The following is a 24,270-nucleotide window of genomic DNA, read 5'->3' as shown; positions in this document are numbered from 1 at the left end:
TCTAGCGATGTGCAGCTCTACTGTCTTGAAGCTGCCAGCATCAACACGCTCTGAAGGACTCTTTCTGTAGAGCATCCATAGCAGAAAACGCTTCTGCAAATTAAACAAAACAACCTTGTTGTCATTCATACCTTATTAGTGCACTGTTGTTGAGTGTAGAGGCTAGCAGAGAGTAGCCTACAGTGTAACAGCGTAACACAATACATATTTTATTTATTCATTTATTTTAAAGAGCCAGCTACTCAATACATGTGTGTGTTGTGTGTGTGTGTGTGTGTGTGTGTGTGTGTGTATTTGCTGATAGACTTCTCTTCAAGTAAGTGTCCTCCAGCTCCACCAGGGGGCAGTATTGTCCTTGTTAAAACGCATCTTCCAATCCATCTGTAACCATGCTCCTCCATCGCAAGAGTGTAAGATTCAGAAGCAAGCGATTAACCCTCTCTAACACCTAAACCATCTCTAACCTTCGACCTAAAGATTTCCTGTAAATCGATATACTTAGATATATAGTAAACCATCTACGTCAATCAATACCTAGAGTAAAACAACCCTAATGCATTATGGGAAATATGCATGACAAAAGCCCATGGAATGCGTGTGGGAGGAGGGAGAGAGACGGTACACAGACTACAGGTACTCTTCCTCTTTCACATAGAGGATCTCATGGGCACTGCTGGGCACCTATGGAGACAAAGAGAAGCAATAAGGCTGGACATAATACATATAAATTATAATACACAACCTACATCAAATACATACATACATACAGTGGCGCCAACTTCAGGTCAACATTGGGGGGTCAGAAATATTTAGTTCAAATGTGTTCCACCAAAAAGTAGTCTATATCACTTCTCCAAAGTCCTGCTTTCAGAATTTGAGGTTCAGAACAGTAGTTCATGAATTATTTACAAATTATTTATCTGTAATTTATTTGATTTTTTCCAAATTTTGGTTATGATGATGTATGATTTAACCGTTCCATCAATTGACAAATGCGTTTTATAAGTGCGTTACGAGTGGCGGGAGTGCATTTATTTTACATAAACATGCCTGGATAAATGGAAGTAGGCCTAGCTTAATTACATTTCAGTCACAAATTTAAGAATGTAGAAATCATGGAAGTAACTGACTTCACACTGCTCTCTGGCATCGTCCAGCTGGGGGGCAAAGCGGGCACAAACTGTTCCCACCTGGAGGCTTACGGTAAGACTCAAACTCCTGTCTGTCTTTTTGGTGACTCTCTGATTGTATTGATCAGGGCCCGGTTTCCTGAAACCTTCTTAAAGCCTTCTTAACGCTATGTCATTCGTAACCTCAACTTTAAGTTCTTTCTCGCATGCATCTCGCGTGTTTCCTGAAACGTTCTTTGCTACGAATCTTTCGTCTGTCATTCGTTGGTAAGGTTGGTCTGAAGCGCTCGTAGAACCTTCTTAGCTCTACCGTGGTGATGTTTCAGCTCCTGACTTCAAAAAATGATTGTATTCATTTTACAATTCAAAAATAAACAAAACTGTCTTCTAAATGAATGAAATGATACTCGGAAATGAATAAACCATTATAAGCAACGAGTGAATAAGCGGTCAAAATACTTTTTTCAACCACTGCCTCTTTCCCTTGACGACGGTGCGCAAAGCCCACACAGACAGGTAGCAAAAAGCAAAGCAGTCTCAGCATAAACAGTATTATATAATAAGCTAAATAAACTATTCAAAATGTAGCTTTCATTTCAAAATCTTCATTTCATTTCAAAGTCTATTTTCATAAATACTAAGACACCTTTGTAAACAGAAAATCAATAGCCTCATTTGAACGGCTGCGACAGATGTAATTAAGGATGTAATTGCCTCAATCTCCTCCACTGTTTATATATTTTCTATATTTTTTCAGTGTATCTATGCTATGTTCTCCCATGGTTAAATAAATGTTTAGGCCAACTAGAATTTTGAGCAATGTTTTATTCGCAAAGACTTTTTTTTTTCATCCGCAATATTTTTTAGAACGCTGTCATGCATGAAATGGAAAATCGATCTGTGAGCGTTTGATTTCAGCACGTTCTTTCTGGACAGCGCCGTTTACAAACGACGTAAGGAGTGTTTCCTAAGAAGACTCCTAAGAGACCGTTCGGGAACCACGCCTATAGAGGTAAACAACTTGGATAAGTCTAAACGTAGGAGTCTTCGTGGACGTTATCAGGAAACCGGGCCCTGCTCTTTGACTGTCTCCATCACATCTCGGCATATGTTAACTTTTGAAACCGCATCTTGAAAGGCAAGGCTCATGTTGTGGGCGTTACGATGGATGTACATTGCCTCTTGTCTGTCCTTGACGCGCGGTTGTAAGCCCGACCTGCTCCATGACATATTCAACCTGTCAATCATTTGTCACTCTGCCAACCATTGGTGTGTCAGGAATGTAGTCAGCGATGCTTTAGAATGATTGGTGGGGGAGAGAGGGGGAGGGAGGTGGAGGGAGGGGGAGGGAGGGAGAGGGAGGGGGAGGGAGGGGGAGGGAGGTGGAGGGAGGGGGAGAGAGGGGGAGGGAGGTGGAGGGAGGGAGAGAGAAGGGGAGGGAGGTGGAGGGGTGCTAACGCAGCGCAGTGCAGCTCAGTGTTCTATCACTCAGCGTTCTATCACTCAGCGTTCTATCACTCAGCGTTCTATCACTCAGCGTTCTATCACTCAGCGTTCTATCACTCAGCGTTCTATCACTCAGCGTTCTATCACTCAGCGTTCTATCTCTCAGCGTTCTATCACTCAGCGTTCTATCACTCAGCGTTCTATCTCTCAGCTCAGCGTTCTACGTTCTATCTCGTTTGCTTTATTTAAAGGGTCAGACAACGATAACGCGCCGGGTCACTTCGTTTCAATATTGAGGGTTTCTTGCACCCCCAACCTTATCTCTGGGGGTGCAAGAAACCTTGTGTTCCCCAGAGATGGCGCCAGTGCATACATATATGTATATATATATATATATATAAATATATATATAATAGATGCATGATAATGACAAGAATAGAACCCTTATTACAGAGATTGAAGGAGATGTTACTCATGATGCTAATTCTGGGTTGGATGCTTTTACGTAGCGGGACAAATGGTTCTGTGTTTTCTTCAGTGGTTTCCTGGTACATATAAAAAGCAGACCCATAACTAGTGCTATGCGCAACATCTGTGTCCTGTGATCATGGCTGAATCCCTGTTTATGATGATTCCAGAACAGTTAGCATTAGCTGCCACATTGCAGCTTTTGTGAACATATTGCATTGATTGCACTATAGACATATTCTACATCAGTTAGCAGCCTGTGGGTAAGAATTAGAATAAAAATACAAAAATCAATGTTTTATAAATTATATTAGCCTGCAATTATGTGGAATCGATCAAATATGTGGAAGCTAACATTTCACGATAAGGGTACATCCATTAAGTAACATTAGTTAATGCAGTAATAATAATTCACAAACTGTTAATTAACAGTTAAGTAATGGTCTAATAATAGTGTAGATGTTAACTTTGGTAATGGTATTCATGTTGGCTAAGGTATTCATTAAGGTATTTATTTATCAGGGTTGAATAAACACTTTGTTTAACATGAACAACATTAGTAAAATATAACTAGACCATTAAATCAATGATCATACATTTTTAGTTAATTGTTAGAGAATGCTTATTACTGCACAACTAATGTAAATTCATGGTTAATTATTGTACCCTTTTGGTTCGGTGTTACCAACGGTAATATTGAAAACTGTCCTGCTTTCATGGTCGATAATGAATCAATATTGATATTGATATTGTGTGTGTGGGTGGGCTGTACTTTCTAACCCAGTACCGGCCCTTGGGCTGGATGGAAATGTCACGATGCTATAGTCACAATGCATCTTTTCTTACTGAGACTGTTGGAGACAACAAATAAACTGATCAAAAACTATGTGGTGGCACATGTGGTCTACACATTTACTGGTCTTATCAACACTGGTCCCTGGGTTCAGTACTGGTCTTATCAACACTGGTCCCTGGGTTCAGTACTGGTCTTATTAACACTGGTCCCTGGGTTCAGTACTGGTCTTATCAACACTGGTCCCTGGGTTCAGTACTGGTCTTATCAACACTGGTCCCTGGGTTCAGTACTGGTCTTATCAACACTGGTCCCTGGGTTCAGTACTGGTCACTGGTCCCTGGGTTCAGTACTGGTCTTATCAACACTGGTCCCTGGGTTCAGTACTGGTCTTATTAACACTGGTCCCTGGGTTCAGTACTGGTCTTATTAACACTGGTCCCTGGGTTCAGTACTGGTCTTATTAACACTGGTCCCTGGGTTCAGTACTGGTCTTATCAACACTGGTCCCTGGGTTCAGTACTGGTCACTGGTTCCTGGGTTCAGTACTGGTCTTATTAACACTGGTCCCTGGGTTCAGTACTGGTCTTATTAACACTGGTCCCTGGGTTCAGTACTGGTCTTATCAACACTGGTCCCTGGGTTCAGTACTGGTCTTATTAACACTGGTCCCTGGGTTCAGTACTGGTCTTATCAACACTGGTCCCTGGGTTCAGTACTGGTCTTATCAACACTGGTCCCTGGGTTCAGTACTGGTCTTATCAACACTGGTCCCTGGGTTCAGTACTGGTCACTGGTCCCTGGGTTCAGTACTGGTCTTATTAACACTGGTCCCTGGGTTCAGTACTGGTCTTATTAACACTGGTCCCTGGGTTCAGTACTGGTCTTATTAACACTGGTCCCTGGGTTCAGTACTGGTCTTATTAACACTGGTCCCTGGGTTCAGTACTGGTCTTATTAACACTGGTCCCTGGGTTCAGTACTGGTCACTGGTCCCTGGGTTCAGTACTGGTCTTATTAACACTGGTCCCTGGGTTCAGTACTGGTCTTATCAACACTGGTCCCTGGGTTCAGTACTGGTCTTATTAACACTGGTCCCTGGGTTCAGTACTGGTCTTATTAACACTGGTCCCTGGGTTCAGTACTGGTCTTATTAACACTGGTCCCTGGGTTCAGTACTGGTCTTATCAACACTGGTCCCTGGGTTCAGTACTGGTCTTATTAACACTGGTCCCTGGGTTCAGTACTGGTCTTATTAACACTGGTCCCTGGGTTCAGTACTGGTCACTGGTCCCTGGGTTCAGTACTGGTCTTATTAACACTGGTCCCTGGGTTCAGTACTGGTCTTATTAACACTGGTCCCTGGGTTCAGTACTGGTCTTATCAACACTGGTCCCTGGGTTCAGTACTGGTCTTATCAACACTGGTCCCTGGGTTCAGTACTGGTCTTATTAACACTGGTCCCTGGGTTCAGTACTGGTCTTATCAACACTGGTCCCTGGGTTCAGTACTGGTCTTATTAACACTGGTCCCTGGGTTCAGTACTGGTCTTATTAACACTGGTCCCTGGGTTCAGTACTGGTCTTATTAACACTGGTCCCTGGGTTCAGTACTGGTCTTATTAACACTGGTCCCTGGGTTCAGTACTGGTCTTATTAACACTGGTCCCTGGGTTCAGTACTGGTCACTGGTCCCTGGGTTCAGTACTGGTCTTATCAACACTGGTCCCTGGGTTCAGTACTGGTCACTGGTCCCTGGGTTCAGTACTGGTCTTATTAACACTGGTCCCTGGGTTCAGTACTGGTCACTGGTCCCTGGGTTCAGTACTGGTCTTATTAACACTGGTCCCTGGGTTCAGTACTGGTCTTATTAACACTGGTCCCTGGGTTCAGTACTGGTCTTATTAACACTGGTCCCTGGGTTCAGTACTGGTCACTGGTCCCTGGGTTCAGTACTGGTCACTGGTCCCTGGGTTCAGTACTGGTCACTGGTCCCTGGGTTCAGTACTGGTCTTATTAACACTGGTCCCTGGGTTCAGTACTGGTCTTATTAACACTGGTCCCTGGGTTCAGTACTGGTCTTATTAACACTGGTCCCTGGGTTCAGTACTGGTCTTATTAACACTGGTCCCTGGGTTCAGTACTGGTCTTATTAACACTGGTCCCTGGGTTCAGTACTGGTCTTATTAACACTGGTCCCTGGGTTCAGTACTGGTCTTATTAACACTGGTCCCTGGGTTCAGTACTGGTCTTATCAACACTGGTCCCTGGGTTCAGTACTGGTCACTGGTCCCTGGGTTCAGTACTGGTCTTATCAACACTGGTCCCTGGGTTCAGTACTGGTCTTATTAACACTGGTCCCTGGGTTCAGTACTGGTCTTATTAACACTGGTCCCTGGGTTCAGTACTGGTCTTATCAACACTGGTCCCTGGGTTCAGTACTGGTCACTGGTCCCTGGGTTCAGTACTGGTCTTATCAACACTGGTCCCTGGGTTCAGTACTGGTCTTATTAACACTGGTCCCTGGGTTCAGTACTGGTCTTATTAACACTGGTCCCTGGTACTGGGCGTGGCTCACCTGGTTGACTCCTCCCACCACCAGGAGGCGGTCTCTGATGACCAGGGAGGAGGCGGAGCAGCGGGGGACCGACATGGGAGCCAGTCGCTCCCACTTCTTCTTCTGGGGGTGGAAGGCCTCCACCGTGCCCAACGCCGACGGCTCGTGGCCTGCCCCCCCCCAAAGCAATGAATACAAACACATACATGAAGGACACAGAACACAGAACACAGAACACAGAACACACACAGAACACAGAACACAGAACACAGAACACAGAACACAGAACACAGAACACAGAACACACACAGAACACAGAACACAGAACACAGAACACACACAGAACACAGAACACAGAACACAGAACACAGAACACACACAGAACACAGAACACAGAACATAGAACACACACAGAACACACACAGAACACAGAACACACACAGAACACAGAACACAGAACACACACAGAACACACACAGAACACACACAGAACACACACAGAACACAGAACACACACAGAACACACACAGAACACACACAGAATACACACAGAACACAGAACACAGAACACAGAACACACACAGAACACACACAGAACACACACAGAACACAGAACACAGAACACAGAACACACACAGAACACACACAGAACACAGAACACACATAGAGCACAGAACACACACAGAACACACACAGAACACAGAACACAGAACACAGAACACACAGAACACAGAACACAGAACACAGAACACACACAGAACACAGAACACAGAACACAGAACACAGAACACACAGAACACAGAACACAGAACACAGAACACACACAGAACACAGAACACAGAACACAGAACACACAGAACACAGAACACAGAACACAGAACACACACAGAACACAGAACACAGAACACAGAACACAGAACACACTGAAAACATTCCTGAAGAAAGGAAATAACCAAGGAGCCTCCACTGATGAACGCTGGAGAGGCCTGACCCCCACTAGGGGACCATCAGGGTACCATCAGGGGACCATCAGGGGACCATCAGGCCTGACCCCCACTAGGGGACCATCAGGGGACCATCAGGCCTGACCCCCACTAGGGGACCATCAGGGGACCATCAGGCCTGACCCCCACTAGGGGACCATCAGGGGACCATCAGGCCTGACCCCCACTAGGGGACCATCAGGGGACCATCAGGCCTGACCCCCACTAGGGGACCATCAGGGGACCATCAGGCCTGACCCCCACTAGGGGACCATCAGGGGACCATCAGGGGACTACTACCAGGGACCTACCCAGCCCCCCCACCACCACCATCCTGCCGCGCAGGAACGCCGCTGCAAAGTCCGCCCTCTTCGTCTTCATCGGCAAGGTGTCCTCTGACTTAAGCCACGCCCCTACAGGAACAGGAAGGAGATAACAGTGAGGCTTTGTTTAGGCCACGCCCCTACAGGAACAGGAAGCTGATAACAGTGAGGCTTTGTTTAGGCCACGCCCCTACAGGAACAGGAAGGAGATAACCGTGAGGCTTTGTTTAGGCCACGCCCCTACAGGAACAGGAAGCTGATAACAGTGGGGCTTTGTTTAGGCCACGCCCCTACAGGAACAGGAAGCTGATAACAGTGAGGCTTTGTTTAGGCCACGCCCCTACAGGAACAGGAAGCTGATAACAGTGAGGCTTTGTTTAGGCCACGCCCCTACAGGAACAGGAAGGAGATAACAGTGAGGCTTTGTTTAGGCCACGCCCCTACAGGAACAGGAAGCTGATAACAGTGAGGCTTTGTTTAGGCCACGCCCCTACAGGAACAGGAAGCTGATAACAGTGAGGCTTTGTTTAGGCCACGCCCCTACAGGAACAGGAAGCTGATAACAGTGAGGCTTTGTTTAGGCCACGCCCCTACAGGAACAGGAAGGAGATAACAGTGAGGCTTTGTTTAGGCCACGCCCCTACAGGAACAGGAAGCTGATAACAGTGAAGCCGTTTCTCAATTCCCGTTCTCGTGTGTTCTCGTGTACTTGCGTTCTCGATAAACGTCATCAGTGGTAGCCCAAGCACTGTTCCAATTCCAAGTACGCGAGTACTGTCGTAAAACCCGTGTGTGTTCTCGATGTGTTCTCGATGAGGCCGTTCCACCGAGGACGCATCGGAGGTGACTCGTGTGGACTTGGGACCGTTAAATATCCCAGAATGCATCATCGAGTCCGCTGCTGTTCCAATTGCAGGTGCGTACTCGCGTTCTCGGAAGTCTGTACTTGAAAGTCCGGACTTGCCAAGTACGTACTTCCAAGTCCGCGAGAACGTAGTCCGCGTACTTGGTATTGAGAAACGGCTTGAGGCTTTGTTTAGGCCACGCCCCTACAGGAACAGGAAGCTAAAAACAGTGAGGCTTTGTTTAGGCCACGCCCCTACAGGAACAGGAAGCTGATAACAGTGAGGCTTTGTTTAGGCCACGCCCCTACAGGAACAGGAAGGAGATAACAGTGAGGCTTTGTTTAGGCCACGCCCCTACAGGAACAGGAAGCTGATAACAGTGAGGCTTTGTTTAGGCCACGCCCCTACAGGAACAGGAAGGAGATAACAGTGAGGCTTTGTTTAGGCCACGCCCCTACAGGAACAGGAAGCTGATAACAGAGAGGCTTTGTTTAGGCCACGCCCCTACAGGAACAGGAAGCTGATAACAGTGAGGCTTTGTTTAGGCCACGCCCCTACAGGAACAGGAAGCTGATAACAGTGAGGCTTTGTTTAGGCCACGCCCCTACAGGAACAGGAAGCTGATAACAGTGAGGCTTTGTTTAGGCCACGCCCCTACAGGAACAGGAAGCTGATAACAGAGAGGCTTTGTTTAGGCCACGCCCCTACAGGAACAGGAAGCTGATAACAGTGAGGCTTTGTTTAGGCCACGCCCCTACAGGAACAGGAAGCTGATAACAGTGAGGCTTTGTTTAGGCCACGCCCCTACAGGAACAGGAAGCTGATAACAGAGAGGCTTTGTTTAGGCCACGCCCCTACAGGAACAGGAAGCTGATAACAGAGGGGGTACCACCAGTACAACCAGACGTATGGTCTTTATTTGAACCTTTGCCAGAGGTCAGAGGTCAGAGGTGGTCGGTCATTAATCAATGAAGACGGCTGCTGGAGGTGGCCGTGTTCCAACAAACACACACACTTCTAGACTCCCCCTCTAGACTCCCCCCCTCCCCCTCTAGAGTCTCCCCCTCCCCCCTCTAGACTCTCTCCCCCCTCTAGAGTCTCCCCCTCCTCCCCTGATCACGATAGACACTCATAGTGCTTGGCTTAGTTCATTTTCTTTGGTACCAAAACACATTAAGATGCGTTTACAAAAGTGCAGTGTGGCCAAAATGAGTTGGTAGTGGGGGTGAGGAGAATAATCAACACGAGAGAGAGAGAGAGAGAGAGAGAGAGAGAGAGAGAGAGAGAGAGTCTAAAAGTGAGACTTTTTCAAAATGCTGAGGCTGCTGTAAAGCCATTTTCAGTTTATTTATTTATTTAAATTAATTTAATAGCATTGTTGTTGCCGGGGCTTGTTTGTCTGAAGGCAAAAATAAATGAGTGCAAGCCTGGGCAAATGGGCAAGTGTAGGAGGTACGGTAACTTGGTTAAGAAGAGAAAACATGGAAGGAAATGAGGAGAGGGGGGGAGAGATGGTGAGATAAATGATGAAAAAAAAGCTGAGAAGGAGAATTTAAAAAATAATTGGAGAGTAAAAATCGATTGGGAAGAGAGGGTGAGACAGGGCGACATGCAAAGTGAGTACGTAGAACTACTTGAGTACAGACAGCTCAGATAAGAGCCCAGCAGCCCTACGCCGGTGCATATGGTTTCTCAGTCAGATGCGAGTTTCATTCCGTGGTGCTGGTGCTGTTTTTCAAGTATTTATTTAAAGGAGAAAAGCTTCAGTCTGCTTTCCCTGTTCCACTGTATGTGCTCCTGGGAGAAATGTTCACTGCTGTCCGCTCTCCACAGCCTGGAGATCCAGAGCCACATCTAGAGAGCTGTAGGGTCTGGCAACGAGTAATGAAAACGGCCCAACTCGAGGGGCGGCACCAAGCATGCATTTGAAAATATCACTGCACGCAATTGGATAACACTACGACCAATCAGAAGAATACAAGGGGTGACGTGTCCAGGTCAGCGGAGCTAACCAATAGATAAGACTTTTGCCATATCCGATCGGTAAAACAACGCTTTTGGCCCACCTATATCAGATACACCGATGTGATTGGTTAATGTGCTGGGAGAGGGGCATCAGGGAGTGAGTATATTGCTCGTTCCCAGAGTGACTCGCTGAGCAAATTGAAATTGTGCTCTGGATTTCCAGGGTAGGTTCTCCATGGGTTTTCTGACAATTTAAAGAGGTGATATCGTGCTTCCTTGACTTTTCCCTTTGCTGTTAAATGCCGCATGTATACATGTTTTACATCCGCAAATAAGTCCGAGCCAGGGGGAGTATTGGCGCCCACCGAGAACGCCCCTCAATAAGTGCGTCAAACAGCTTGTTTGTGCTCAAACTTTATTCCCGCCCCCTCCGGCTAACCGCAATGTTTACAACTTCTTGGGGGTGTGAATTTGCAGGCGCACGCGCAAAGCGTTCAAACAATCGCCACAGAGTAGGCCAATCACAGCAGACTGGGCTATTCAGGAGGGGGGCCTTAAAGCGACATGACACAAATCTGACCGTTTGTGAAAGACACTGAAAATGGTTTTGATGAACAGTGTGAGAATACAATCAATTGGGTTGTAGCACAAGTACCAGAGACCCAGACTTAAGTAAAAGTACAAGTACTGTATCAAAAAAGTGACTTGAGTAGAAGTAGAAGTGTTCTTCAAACACCCCACTTAAGTGGAAGTACTAAAGTATTCAAAATGTTTTGTGCTTAAGTATTGCAAGTAGTTTACTTTAAAATGTACAAAAAAAAAAAAAGTACTGTAGTAAAAGTATTGTGTTATGTTTATATTGAAGAAAGCAGTCAAAAGTTTGAATATCATATTGTTTATATTATCTCAAATAAATAAACTGAAGGAGACACAATTCCTTTGGCTGTAGCAGCAGTACAAGGACAGGAATACATTCAGAGCTGTCTTAAAGCTGTCAAAGGCCACATACAAGTGTTTATGGAAAAACAAACAACTAAAACATCTCAAAGGCCAGAGGGCTACTCCAAGAAAATGGCTAAGTGACAAACATGGGTAAGTTAAAGGACAATTCCGGTATTTTGAACATTGAGCTTCCTTTCTGGTTTGTCTAGGATGAAATAGAGAACATTTAGACTATTGGTCCTGTCTCGGGTATTTGGCACATTTAGAATCGCCCTGCCTGCTTCAGAATGGCTGGCGACGTGTCCTTAAAACAACCCTAAACGTTTGTTTTCAGAAATGTGCAACTCACCGAGTGGTTCGTGGTGTTTGTTGATGTTCCAAATCAAGTATCGTAGCGGAATACAGTTTCTGTCGTGTTTGATTGCTATTTTATCGCATTTTGTAAATCCATTGGTTTCTGTTGGAAGACTCTGCTCGTTGGTCGGAAATGGAAAGGGGGGCTGTTTACGTTTGGTTGTAGTCTTTTCGTTCGGTTCTAGCCCTACTGTTGAGACGGAGAACCGAACGAAAAGACTACAACCAAAAGTAAACAGCCCCCCTTTCTCGTTGCTCGCCAACGAACAACGAGTCTTCCAACAGAAATCAATGGGATAACATTTTTATAACGATTCAGCACATGAAAAATGTATTGGAGTAAAAGTATTAAACTCATCAAAAATATGTAGTGAAGTAAAAGTGGAAGTAGGAGAAAAAAATAATACTCCAGTAAAGTACAGATACAGCATTTTAGTACTTAAGTACAGCAGGGAAGTAGTTCTACTTCGTTACTATACATCTCTGGCCTCTGATAATATCATTTTGATAAAAGTCAATAGGCTATATTGATTATTGAGCAGTGAGATGAATGTCCCATATAGCGTTACTGCGGCTAGTATAGCAACACCTTCTGGTACACATTTTTACTGATCAGGCTTTGCAGACCTATTCAAATTCACTAGGAGAATCTTTGGTGTGTGTGTGTGTGTGTGTGTGTGTGTGTATTGGAGAGGGTGGATAATAATAAAGCAATCTGTTTCTGGATCTTCTGTCATTTATCCAGCTCGCTCGCTCCCCAAGTCTCGCTCGCTCGCCAAGTCTCGCTCGCCCGCCTCCTCTCTCATCTCATCTCTTCCAAGAATGTGATTAGAGAGAGGAGGAATGAGATGGAGCGGGGGGCAGGTGTGTGTGAGTGTGTGTGTGCGTGTGTGTGCTATGGGTATGTTTGAACACTGCCATTGTTAATCTGAATGTGACGAAAGCATAAATGAGTTCTTAGCTGTGTGTGTGTGTGTGTGTGTGTGCTAGGTGTGAGGCTCTTTTGATTGGTTCTTCAATTGTCTTAACACACACACACTTACGCAAACACGCTGACACACACACGCAATTACACACACACACTTCCAACGTGTACGTTGACATTCACACCTCCGTCGCGCCTCTTATTTGTGTTTCATTCGGCGGTCTCCGTAGCCCGACCAATCTCATAGCGTTTAAAATGAATTATCGATTCTCTGCCTTGTAGACTTTTAACATTTGTCTCCATTTGTCCACCGGCTGCTTTCGTAGTGTCCTTTGAAGGGGACTCAGGACCAGTCCTTCACCCAGGATAAGGGCACAGAGTACCATGTGTAGAACATCACGTCACTGAGATGGTGCAACCGCTGCTAGAAAGCATCACTGACAAGGTCACCTCAGAAGCTCGGCCTCAGGTCATGTTCTTTCTTTCAGTGTTGTCATTCAACACTAGTGCCGCTTTCCCACCGACAGTACCAGCTCAACGCGCCACGACTTAGCACGGCACGACTCGGTTTGGTTCAGGCACCTCGCGTTTCCATCTGAAAAAGTACCTCTTCAACGTGGGCGGGTCGTAGAAAAGAACCTCTTCAACGTGGGCGGGTCGTAGAAAAGAACCTCTTCAACGTGGGCGGGTCGTCATTAGGTTTTAATCCCGGGAGACGGGATTCCCGGGAAATCTGATCGAGACTATTTCCTGATTCCCGGGAAAGGTTATGATGGGAAATAAAATAAAATAAAAAACGCAATGACTGCGCGTCTGTTGTTGTCATACGGTAACGTTGATGGAGGTGAAACTCCAAAGGAAAGGAACGACACAAAAACGAAACAGCGAAACGCTGATCAGTGTCCCCCTCGGGAGCGGGTCCGTGGACTCCAGCCACGCCGGACACAACTTAACTTCGAGTGATTATTCCTGTTTGCAGCTGCTGGCCAATCAGTGGCCAGCAGCCTGTTTACGTCACACAAAAGTACCAGCTCAGCTCGCTTGGAACCTCGACGGAGGTGCTACTAAAAAAAGTACCCGGTACTAGGTACCGGGTACTTTTTTTGCCAATGGAAACTCCAAAAAAGGCGGGCCATGTCGAGGCGAGGTGAGCTGGTACTGTGGGTGGAAAAGGGGCCTAGGTGTGTACTGGACCAGCCCTCCTTTGAGTAACGCTGCATTACGTTTAGCAGACCTTTTAGCACGGAGAAGCATTGGATCAATAGTGGAGCCACTATGGAGTTGACTCGCTGCAGGGCCGAGGGGAGAGGACCACACACAATGACGAGGGAGGCTTCTTTATACAGTTAGAACTACAATCTCACCATAGATAACGTTTCTCACTGCTCAGCTTTACAACCCCTAAAACATCTCCAAGGAACCCCTAAAACATCTCCAAGGAACCCCTAAAACATCTACAAGGAAGCCCTAAAACATCTCCAAGGAACCCCTAAAACATCTCCAAGGAACCCCTAAAACATCTCCAAGGAACCCCTAAAACATCTCCAAGGAACCCCTAAAAGATGGACAAGGAATGTGTTTAAATGACCTTCCTCACCGCGGTGGGGGTCGTAGATGTTGACCTTCTCATGTGTTTAAATGACCTTGCTCACTGTGGTGGGGGTCGTAGATGTTGACCTTCTCATGTGTTTAAATGACCTTCCTCACCGTGGTGGGGTGGTAGATGTTGACCTTCTCATGTGTTTAAATGACCTTGCTCACCGTGGTGGGGTGGTAGATGTTGACCTTCTCATGTGTTTAAATGACCTTGCTCACCGTGGTGGGGTGGTAGATGTTGACCTTCTCATGTGTTTAAATGACCTTGCTCACCGTGGTGGGGTGGTAGATGTTGACCTTCTCATGTGTTTAAATGACCTTGCTCACCGTGGTGGGGTGGTAGATGTTGACCTTCTCATGTGTTTAAATGACCTTGCTCACCGTGGTGGGGTGGTAGATGTTGACCTTCTCATGTGTTTAAATGACCTTGCTCACCGTGGTGGGGGTGTTACATGGTGACCTTCTCATGTGTTTAAATGACCTTGCTCACCGTGGTGGGGGTCGTAGATGTTGACGTTCTTGGTGAACTTGGAGCTCTGGTGGGCCCCGCCCTGCCGCAGCCCCCCCAGCAGACACAGCCGGCCGTCGCCGTCCCACAGCACGCCGCAGTACGAGCGCTTGCAAGGCATGCTGGGTAACGTAGTCCAGGAGCGGGTCTCCACGTCGTACACCTCGAAGGCCTTGATGGGCCGCTTGCACTGACGGCCGCCTGGGGGAGGAGCCACGGGGAGCAGGGGGAGGAGTCACGGGGAACAGGGGGAGGAGCCACGGGGAGCAGGGGGAGGAGTCACGGGGAGCAGGGGGAGGAGCCACGGGGAGCAGCCACGGGGAACAGGGGGAGGAGTCACGGGGAACAGGGGGAGGAGTCACAGAAGGAGAGAAGGGGGAGGAGTCACGGGAGAAGGAGAGCAGGGGGAGGAGTCACAGGGAGCAGGGGGAGGAGTCACAGGAGAAGGAGAGCAGGGGGAGGAGTCACAGAAGGAGAGAAGGGGGAGAAGTCACAGGAGAAGGAGAGCAGGGGGAGGAGTCACAGGGAGCAGGGGGAGAAGTCACAGGAGAAGGAGAGCAGGGGGAGGAGTCACAGGGAGCAGGGGGAGGAGTCACGGGGAACAGGGGGAGGAGTCACGGGGAACAGGGGGAGGAGTCACGGGAGAAGGAGAGCAGGGGGAGGAGTCACAGGGAGCAGGGGGAGGAGTCACAGGATAAGGAGAGCAGGGGGAGGAGTCACAGGGAGCAGGGGGAGGAGTCACAGGGAACAGGGGGAGGAGTCACGGGGAACAGGGGGAGGAGTCACGGGAGAAGGAGAGCAGGGGGAGGAGTCACAGGGAACAGGGGGAGGAGTCACAGGAGAAGGAGAGCAGGGGGAGGAGTCACAGGAGAAGGAGAGCAGGGGGAGGAGTCACAGGGAACAGGGGGAGGAGTCACAGGAGAAGGAGGGATCAGTTCAGTTGTTTCGTCCAAAACGTTTTTGTTTATGAAGCAGAGTGGAGACCCCGCCCTCCAGGGAGGATCAGGAGGACCATCAGTGATACACACACACACGCACGCACACGCACACGCACACACACACACACACACGCACGCACGCACACACACACGTTAAATGGGTGATGGGTGCTGGTGGTTAGCTGTAAGGAGAGCATCGCAGTCAGACATCCTGGGGTGAAATATACTAAAACAAAATGTTTAAACTAGGAATAAAACAAAATAAAAGAACATTGGAATATTGAGCAAAGATAACTCAATAATAATATAGTTTTAAAAGATAACAACCACCACCTGGGGTCATAAGTATAGATGGAATGATAATGGTGTGTGTGTGTGTGTGTGTGTGTGTGTGTGTGTCTGGGGGAATTTGAGCTATAAACTAATGATGTGTAAAGAAAATGTGTAACAATAAAGCTAATAAAGCCCCCCCCCAGTCCTCACCGGCCACGTAGACCTTGCTGGCCAGCAGGTGTATGTTGGCGTGGTAGCGTGGGACGGCCATGGGGGGCAGCTGGGCCCACACGTCCTTCCTCAGGTCGTACTGCTGGAGGACGGCCCTGGGGAGGAGGTCCCCCCCCATGCCCCCGACGGCCAGGGCCCGCCCGTCTGGAGACACACACACACACACACACACTGTTTCTGTAACTGCCATTTGTTGACTGTGCCTTTTCGCTGACACCCTTGGGGTCAAGGGTCAAAGGGTCTAACTGAGAAGTCACCACTAAGGGACCCCACATAACAATCAACGCTCAAATCTAATAATGTCTGCTTAAAGGACGTCCCTCTGCTCCCTGGTGACCGCTGCACCCCAGGGTCAAAGGTTAAGGTCACGCTGGGAACAGGGAGGGGCAGTGAAGGAACAGGAGACAACAGGATGGACTGTTCCATCACACGTCATGTGGGGAGTCTCTGAGACGTGTCCGCGGTATCAGAAGTCCTGGCGTGGGTCAGTGGGACGTCAGCCGGTGGACCGCTCTGGAGGGACGCTCAGCCGTTGGATTGTTGTGTGTAATGTTTCATTGTTTGTGGTATGATTGTTGTGTGTAATGTTTCATTGTTTGTGGTATGATTGTTGTGTGTAATGTTTCATTGTTTGTGGTATGATTGTTGTGTGTAATGTTTCATTGTTTGTGGTATGATTGTTGTGTGTAATGTTTCATTGTTTGTGGTATGATTGTTGTATGTAATGTTTCATTGTTTGTGGTATGATTGTTGTGTGTAATGTTTCATTGTTTGTGGTATGATTGTTGTGTGTAATGTTTCATTGTTTGTGGTATGATTGTTGTGTGTAATGTTTCATTGTTTGTGGTATGATTGTTGTGTGTAATGTTTCATTGTTTGTGGTATGATTGTTGTGTGTAATGTTTCATTGTTTGTGGTATGATTGTTGTATGTAATGTTTCATTGTTTGTGGTATGATTGTTGTGTGTAATGTTTCATTGTTTGTGGTATGATTGTTGTGTGTAATGTTTCATTGTTTGTGGTATGATTGTTGTGTGTAATGTTTCATTGTTTGTGGTATGATTGTTGTACCGTTATTACTCAAATATATGACCATGATTGTTACGTGTTCGGATGACTCTTTATTTTACCCAGTTTGGAAAGTTTGGACAGTTCTGATTGAACACACACACACACACACACACACACACACACACACACACACACACACACACACACACACACACACACACACACACACACACACACACACACACACACACACACACACACACACACACAGAGACAGGCAGGCAGACAGACAGAGAGTTGGAGAGAGAGGAAAGCCTGCTCAATGGTAGTCTTAACATCCAGGTACTCAAGTTTGTGTTTTGGATGAATATCGTTGTGTCTTGGCCAGGCAGCAGCTGATTTTCACATCCCTGAGTGATCTAGAGCTCTCCTCGCTCTGAAGCAGAAACATGTTCTCCATTCCGCTGAGGTCCTCTCTGTGTTTTGGGGTAATGGGATATGGAAGTGTCTATGGTCTTTGAAAAAATGAAAGCTCAAACACGCAGGTTACCTCCCCTTTCTCTGCTTGGCCCGCCCAGAGAATTCGGCCCGCCAATGAGACAATGAGCTAGGACCGTGCGAGCGCCACATGTGTGTGTGTGAATACACACACTATAAGTGTTCTTTGTTATTTGGATAACCATTCTGCTGTTGGTGTTATGGCGCATAACACGCAACACAATAACACAAGCCTGCATAAAGCTCCCATTTGGTGTAAAGACCAGACTGCGTCAGGTTCTCTGAGGTCTCTGGTATTTCCACAACGAGACTCGTAGTGGGGGTTATCTCGGCCATGGTTGAGAAGGAATTGGGAACCGCGACATGGAGGAGAAAAGGATTGTTGCCCAGGATTGTCCGCCGGAACCCTGCTGCCCGCTGAACGCTGCCCGTTGCCCGGGGTTGTCTCCCGCCGGAGCCCCGCTGCCCGCTGAACGCTGCCCGGGGTTCGTCTCCCGCCGGAGCCCCGCTGCTGCGGCAACAATCCCTTTCTCCTCCACCTCGCGGTTCAGTCTGTACTTAATATTGACGTGGAAGTGGAAGAACCAGAGGCGTCTGAGAACCCGACGCAGTCCTTTGAGATTCATAATATCATCCGGAGGAGCAAACAGCTTTTGACCGTGATAATATATATAATATTATATAGATATCTAAATATAATGATATTATTTAGATCTAGAGCACCGGGAGTGTTCAGTGTTCCACTGTAAGCACTAGCGCGTGGTACCGTGGCAACAAGCTGCTCAGGGCCACACCCCCACCCTCCACCTGGACCCGCCTCTAAAAACAACACGTTTGTGGAGAGCTCATTGTGGGCCTGGACATCTTAAAGTACTGTATTAGGGGCCCACTAACACCTATATATAAGCATCCATAAAGTAGCATGCCATGGGATCTTTAATGTACGTACACACTTATTGTGTGTTGTACGTCCTGGCACTTAATGTACACACTTATTGTGTGTTGTACGTCCTGGCACTTAATGTACACACTTATTGTGTGTTGTACGTCCTGGCACTTAATGTACACACTTATTGTATGGGGCGCGGCCCGGCGGCGCTCAGCCGCTGGCAAAGTGCTAGCATGCAGAAAACATTAGCAATCAAGAGGAAAGTAAACGCTTCTAAAAGCGTCTGTGAAGAACAGAAGCGTCAGTAAATGGATTTATACAGCACTCTAATAACCAGCGGCCACTCAGAGCACTTTCACCATATCGCCTGACATTCACCCATTCATGCACACATTCACCCATTCATGTACACATTCACCCATTCATGCACACATTCACCCATTCATGTACACATTCACCCATTCATGCACACATTCACCCATTCATGTACACATTCACCCATTCATGCACACATTCACCCATTTATGTACACATTCACACATCGACGGCGGAGTGGACCATGCAGGGTGACAGGCAGCGGGTCAGGAGCAGTCAGGGGGGGGTCCGCTCAGGGACACCTCCACACTCCTAGAGGAGCAGTCAGGGGGGGGGTCCGCTCAGGGACACCTCCACACTCCTAGAGGAGCAGTCAGGGGGGGGTCCGCTCAGGGACACCTCCACACTCCTAGAGGAGCAGTCAGGGGGGGGGGTCCGCTCAGGGACCCCTCGTCACTCCTCTAGAGGAGCCGGGGATCGAACCCTTCCGGTTAGCAGCCGGCCCGCTCCACCTCCTGAGCCGCAGGCCGCCCTCATGCCGGCCCCGAGGCTCTGAGTACCAAACCCTGTGAGCTGCACATCAGCCTCCCTCCTCCACCGCCTCGGCATCATAACGCCACACACACCTTTCACAGTGATGGCCACGCCCATGAGCGCCTCCCGCAGCGAGCTCCTCTTCCTCCACCGGCCCTCCTCCGTGTTGTACACCTCCACCGCCTTCACGGGGCTCTGGTCCTCGCCCACCCCCCCCACCACCAGGATCTGCTTCCCCAGCACGGCCGCGGCGGCCCCGGCGCGCGGGGTGGGCATGGCCGCCAGGCTGATCCACCGGTCGCCCTGCGCAGAGACACAAAGGAAGAGGATTCAAACCTGCACTGTGGACGCTTGTCCATCAGCAACGTCTGGAGGGCAGCTTTAAGGACTTTACACGCTTTCACATGTTGTTCATTCTGAGGCAGGGCCTTCCATTCTGTTTGAATAAGGTTAGGGGCGTCGCATAAACACTTCATATGTTCTCCTTAAAGCTAAATGTCAAGAGGCACTAGTCTGGAATGTGACGTATGGATATTGAGAAACTGTCAGTGGGAACACTTTCTAAAGAGTAAACTGATCACTGCAATCAAACCTCAGGGACAGCACCGTCTCTGGTGGAACCAGGGTCATTACAACGGCAGTTACAGTCACCTGGCACCAGTTGTTAGTAGTTAAAGTCACCTGGCACCAGTTGTTAGTAGTTAAAGTCACCTGGCACCAGTTGTTAGTAGTTAAAGTCACCTGGCACCAGTTGTTAGTAGTTAAAGTCACCTGGCACCAGTTGTTAGTAGTTAAAGTCACCTGGCACCAGTTGTTAGTAGTTAAAGTCACCTGGCACCAGTTGTTAGTAGTTAAAGTCACCTGGCACCAGTTGTTAGTAGTTAAAGTCACCTGGCACCAGTTGTTAGTAGTTAAAGTCACCTGGCACCAGTTGTTAGTAGTTAAAGTCACCTGGCACCAGTTGTTAGTAGTTAAAGTCACCTGGCACCAGTTGTTAGTAGTTAAAGTCACCTGGCACCAGTTGTTAGTAGTTAAAGTCACCTGGCACCAGTTGTTAGTAGTTAAAGTCACCTGGCACCAGTTGTTAGTAGTTAAAGTCACCTGGCACCAGTTGTTAGTAGTTAAAGTCACCTGGCACCAGTTGTTAGTAGTTACAGTCACCTGGCACCAGTTGTTAGTAGTTACAGTCACCTGGCACCAGTTGTTAGTAGTTAAAGTCACCTGGCACCAGTTGTTAGTAGTTAAAGTCACCTGGCACCAGTTGTTAGTAGTTAAAGTCACCTGGCACCAGTTGTTAGTAGTTAAAGTCACCTGGCACCAGTTGTTAGTAGTTAAAGTCACCTGGCACCAGTTGTTAGTAGTTAAAGTCACCTGGCACCAGTTGTTAGTAGTTAATTAGAAATGAAAAACATGTCTGTTGCCTTCCCTTAGGTTTCAGTTCAATGTTTGATTACTGTTCAGCGATGATTTGGGTCTTTGACTAGGACATTTTCCCTCACTATTGAAGGGCACCACCACACACGGTGATTATGACTGCCGAGTGCCGACAAAATATCTTGGCAAAGGCTAAATGTTTCCCCGAGTTTAGCTGTTGACTGGCTTGGAGCGGTCAGTGTGACAGGTGGCGGGCCGCTGGCTGCCAGGCCAGACCTCTGATGGAGAGCCCACACAATGTGTGGCTGGTGCTTTACCATAAGAGGGCTTCCTAGATTCTTTGGAATAAACTAAAGATGGACGATTTTACTCAGTTTGTAGCTCTGTCAAGGAATAGCTCTATTTGTGAGTAGACTCACAGCGGAACAAAGCTGACATTTCAGAATATGACAAAAATCATACGAGATGGGGAAGAGCGAGTGATTGGAGCCCGTTAGTGAACTTTGAACATTGTGCAAAGTTTTGAGCTACGTTACGTTTTTTTGTGTCTTTTGGACTCGTTTGAACATTGAAGTAGCTGCTAAATACGTTGATTATCAAAGCCTTTCTAAATGGATTGACGCTGTGAGGGCTGGGGGGGGTAATGACTCGCATATCCTCACACTGGGGATTCAAAGTGCTACCGGAATATTCCAATAACTAACAAATGATAAGTCATCCCATCGTATGTCATCCCATATTTGGCCATTCTGATGATGGCGGCCATTATATATATGGACAGACAGAAGTAGTTTTAGAGAATACAAGAAAAAACAAGACTTTAGAGAATAAAGAGTACACTAATGTTACAGACCCCATATCATTTAATTTGGCACTACTACACTAGGGTCTGTTTTGTGTCATGCTGCTTTAAAGCCCCCCTTCCCGAGTAGCCCAGTCTGCTGTGATTGGTCAGCACGCCGACTCTGTTGTGATTGGTCGAACACTTTGCGCGCGTGTTGGCAAATTCACACCCCCGGGAAGTTGTAAACATTGTGGGTAGCCGGGAGGCGGGACTTCTGCACTTCAGCCCCGCCCACTGCACTGTCGAAATATTACAGAAGTAAAGTTTGAGGACAAACGAGCTGATTCACTTATTGAGGGACGTTCTCATGGCTGCCAATACTTCCCCTGGCTCTGACTCGCTGACTCTGACTAGCTTAGCAGACTTAAAACATGTACATATGTCATATAACTAAATATAATGTCATATAACCGTCTAAATCAACAGGAAAAGACCAAAAAAGCCTGAAATGAGTCCTTAAGGCCCCTACCTCCGGGGAGTAGAGGTCCACAGTGGCACAGGGCCTCCCGGCCGCGTCGCAGCCCCCCAGCACATACATCTGCCCCCCGACCTCTGCCACGCTGTGGTACACCCGGCTGCTGGCCAGCCCGGCCAGGCTCTGCCAGTGGAACTCGCTGGCCGAGGGGAAGGACATGGTCCCTGGTCCCCTACTCTACCCCACCACAGCCTCTAACACCACACCCAGGGGGGGGAGGGGTGGTGGGGGGGGTGGTGGAGGGGTGAGGGGGTGGTGGAGGGGTGGTGGGGGGGTGGTGAGGGGGTGGTGGAGGGGTGGTGGTGTGGTGGTGGAGGGGGTGGTGGGGGGGTGGTGAGGGGGTGGTGGTGAGGGGGTGGAGGGGGTGGTGGGGGGTGGTGAGGGGGTGGTGGTGAGGGGGTGGAGGGGGTGGTGGTGTGGTGGGGGGTGGTGAGGGGGTGGTGGTGAGGGGGTGGTGAGGGGGTGGTGGAGGGGGTGGTGGTGTGGTGGTGGTGTGGTGGTGGTGTGTGGTGTGGTGTGGTGGTGTGGTGTGGTGGTGGTGGTGTGGTGGTGGTGTGTGGTGTGGTGTGGTGGTGTGGTGTGGTGGTGTGGTGGTGGTGGTGTGGTGGTGGTGGTGGTGGTGTGGTGGTGTGGTGTGTTGGTGTGGTGGTGTGGTGTGGTGGTGTGGTGGTGTGGTGGTGGTGTGGTGGTGGTGGTGGTGGTGGTGTGGTGTGGTGGTGTGGTGTGGTGGTGGTGGTGGTGGTGTGGTGTGGTGGTGTGGTGTGGTGGTGGTGGTGGTGTGGTGTGGTGGTGGTGGTGTGGTGTGGTGGTGGTGTGGTGGTGGTGGTGTGTGGTGTGGTGGTGGTGGTGGTGGTGGTGGTGGTGGTGGTGTGGTGGTGGTGGTGTGGTGTGGTGGTGGTGTGGTGGTGGTGGTGGTGTGGTGTGGTGGTGGTGGTGGTGTGGTGGTGGTGGTGTGGTGTGGTGGTGGTGGTGGTGTGGTGTGGTGGTGGTGGTGGTGTGGTGGTGGGGGAGGAGAGCTACAGGAGACCAGGGGAAGAGGCAGAGATGGTCAGTCCTCCCCTCCCCCCTTGATGCTGGTCCACGGCCTCACACCACGGGGGCCTGGAAAGACAAAGAACAACGTCTGTGATATCAGCGTCCAGACAGAGAGAGGAGAACCATGGCTTTGGTCTGTGATATCAGCGTCCAGACAGAGAGAGGAGAACCATGGCTTTGGTCTGTGATATCAGCGTCCAGACAGAGAGAGGAGAACCATGGCTTTGGTCTGTGATATCAGCGTCCAGACAGAGAGGAGAACCATGGCTTTGGTCTGTGATATCAGCGTCCAGACAGAGAGAGGAGAACCATGGCTTTGGTCTGTGATATCAGCGTCCAGACAGAGAGAGGAGAACCATGGCTTTGGTCTGTGATATCAGCGTCCAGACAGAGAGAGGAGAACCATGGCTTTGGTCTGTGATATCAGCGTCCAGACAGAGAGAGGAGAACCATGGCTTTGGTCTGTGATATCAGCGTCCAGACAGAGAGAGGAGAACCATGGCTTTGGTCTGTATATCAGCGTCCAGACAGAGAGGAGAACCATGGCTTTGGTCTGTGATATCAGCGTCCAGACAGAGAGGAGAACCATGGCTTTGGTCTGTGATATCAGCGTCCAGACAGAGAGAGGAGAACCATGGCTTTGGTCTGTGATATCAGCGTCCAGACAGAGAGGAGAACCATGGCTTTGGTCTGTGATATCAGCGTCCAGACAGAGAGAGGAGAACCATGGCTTTGGTCTGTGATATCAGCGTCCAGACAGAGAGGAGAACCATGGCTTTGGTCTGTGATATCAGCGTCCAGACAGAGAGAGGAGAACCATGGCTTTGGTCTGTGATATCAGCGTCCAGACAGAGAGAGGAGAACCATGGCTTTGGTCTGTGATATCAGCGTCCAGACAGAGAGAGGAGAACCATGGCTTTGGTCTGTGATATCAGCGTCCAGACAGAGAGGAGAACCATGGCTTTGGTTCCCAGGGTACCTCCACACCTGGCTGAGGACACAAATGTTAAGTAGAATAA

At 48.5% G+C, this 24,270-nt stretch overlaps 1 protein-coding gene across 1 annotated transcript; it reads right to left on the bottom strand.

Moving 5' to 3' along the window:
* Nucleotides 1–627: 627 nt before the first annotated feature.
* klhdc8a (kelch domain containing 8A) lies at nucleotides 628–22,375 on the bottom strand (the record flags this gene model as incomplete). The annotated part of the gene is made up of 7 exons (XM_084463704.1): nucleotides 628–681; nucleotides 6,415–6,563; nucleotides 7,688–7,789; nucleotides 14,817–15,035; nucleotides 16,256–16,420; nucleotides 19,616–19,826; nucleotides 22,211–22,375. 7 exons carry the CDS (start codon nucleotides 22,373–22,375, stop codon nucleotides 628–630), a joined length of 1,065 nt encoding a protein of 354 aa, XP_084319830.1.
* Between the last annotated feature and the right edge of the window lie 1,895 nt (nucleotides 22,376–24,270).

This window comes from Micromesistius poutassou (assembly GCF_964030765.1).
Source record: "Micromesistius poutassou genome assembly, chromosome: 2".
Taxonomy (NCBI): domain Eukaryota; kingdom Metazoa; phylum Chordata; class Actinopteri; order Gadiformes; family Gadidae; genus Micromesistius; species Micromesistius poutassou.
This window is presented reverse-complemented; position numbering and strand designations above follow the sequence as displayed.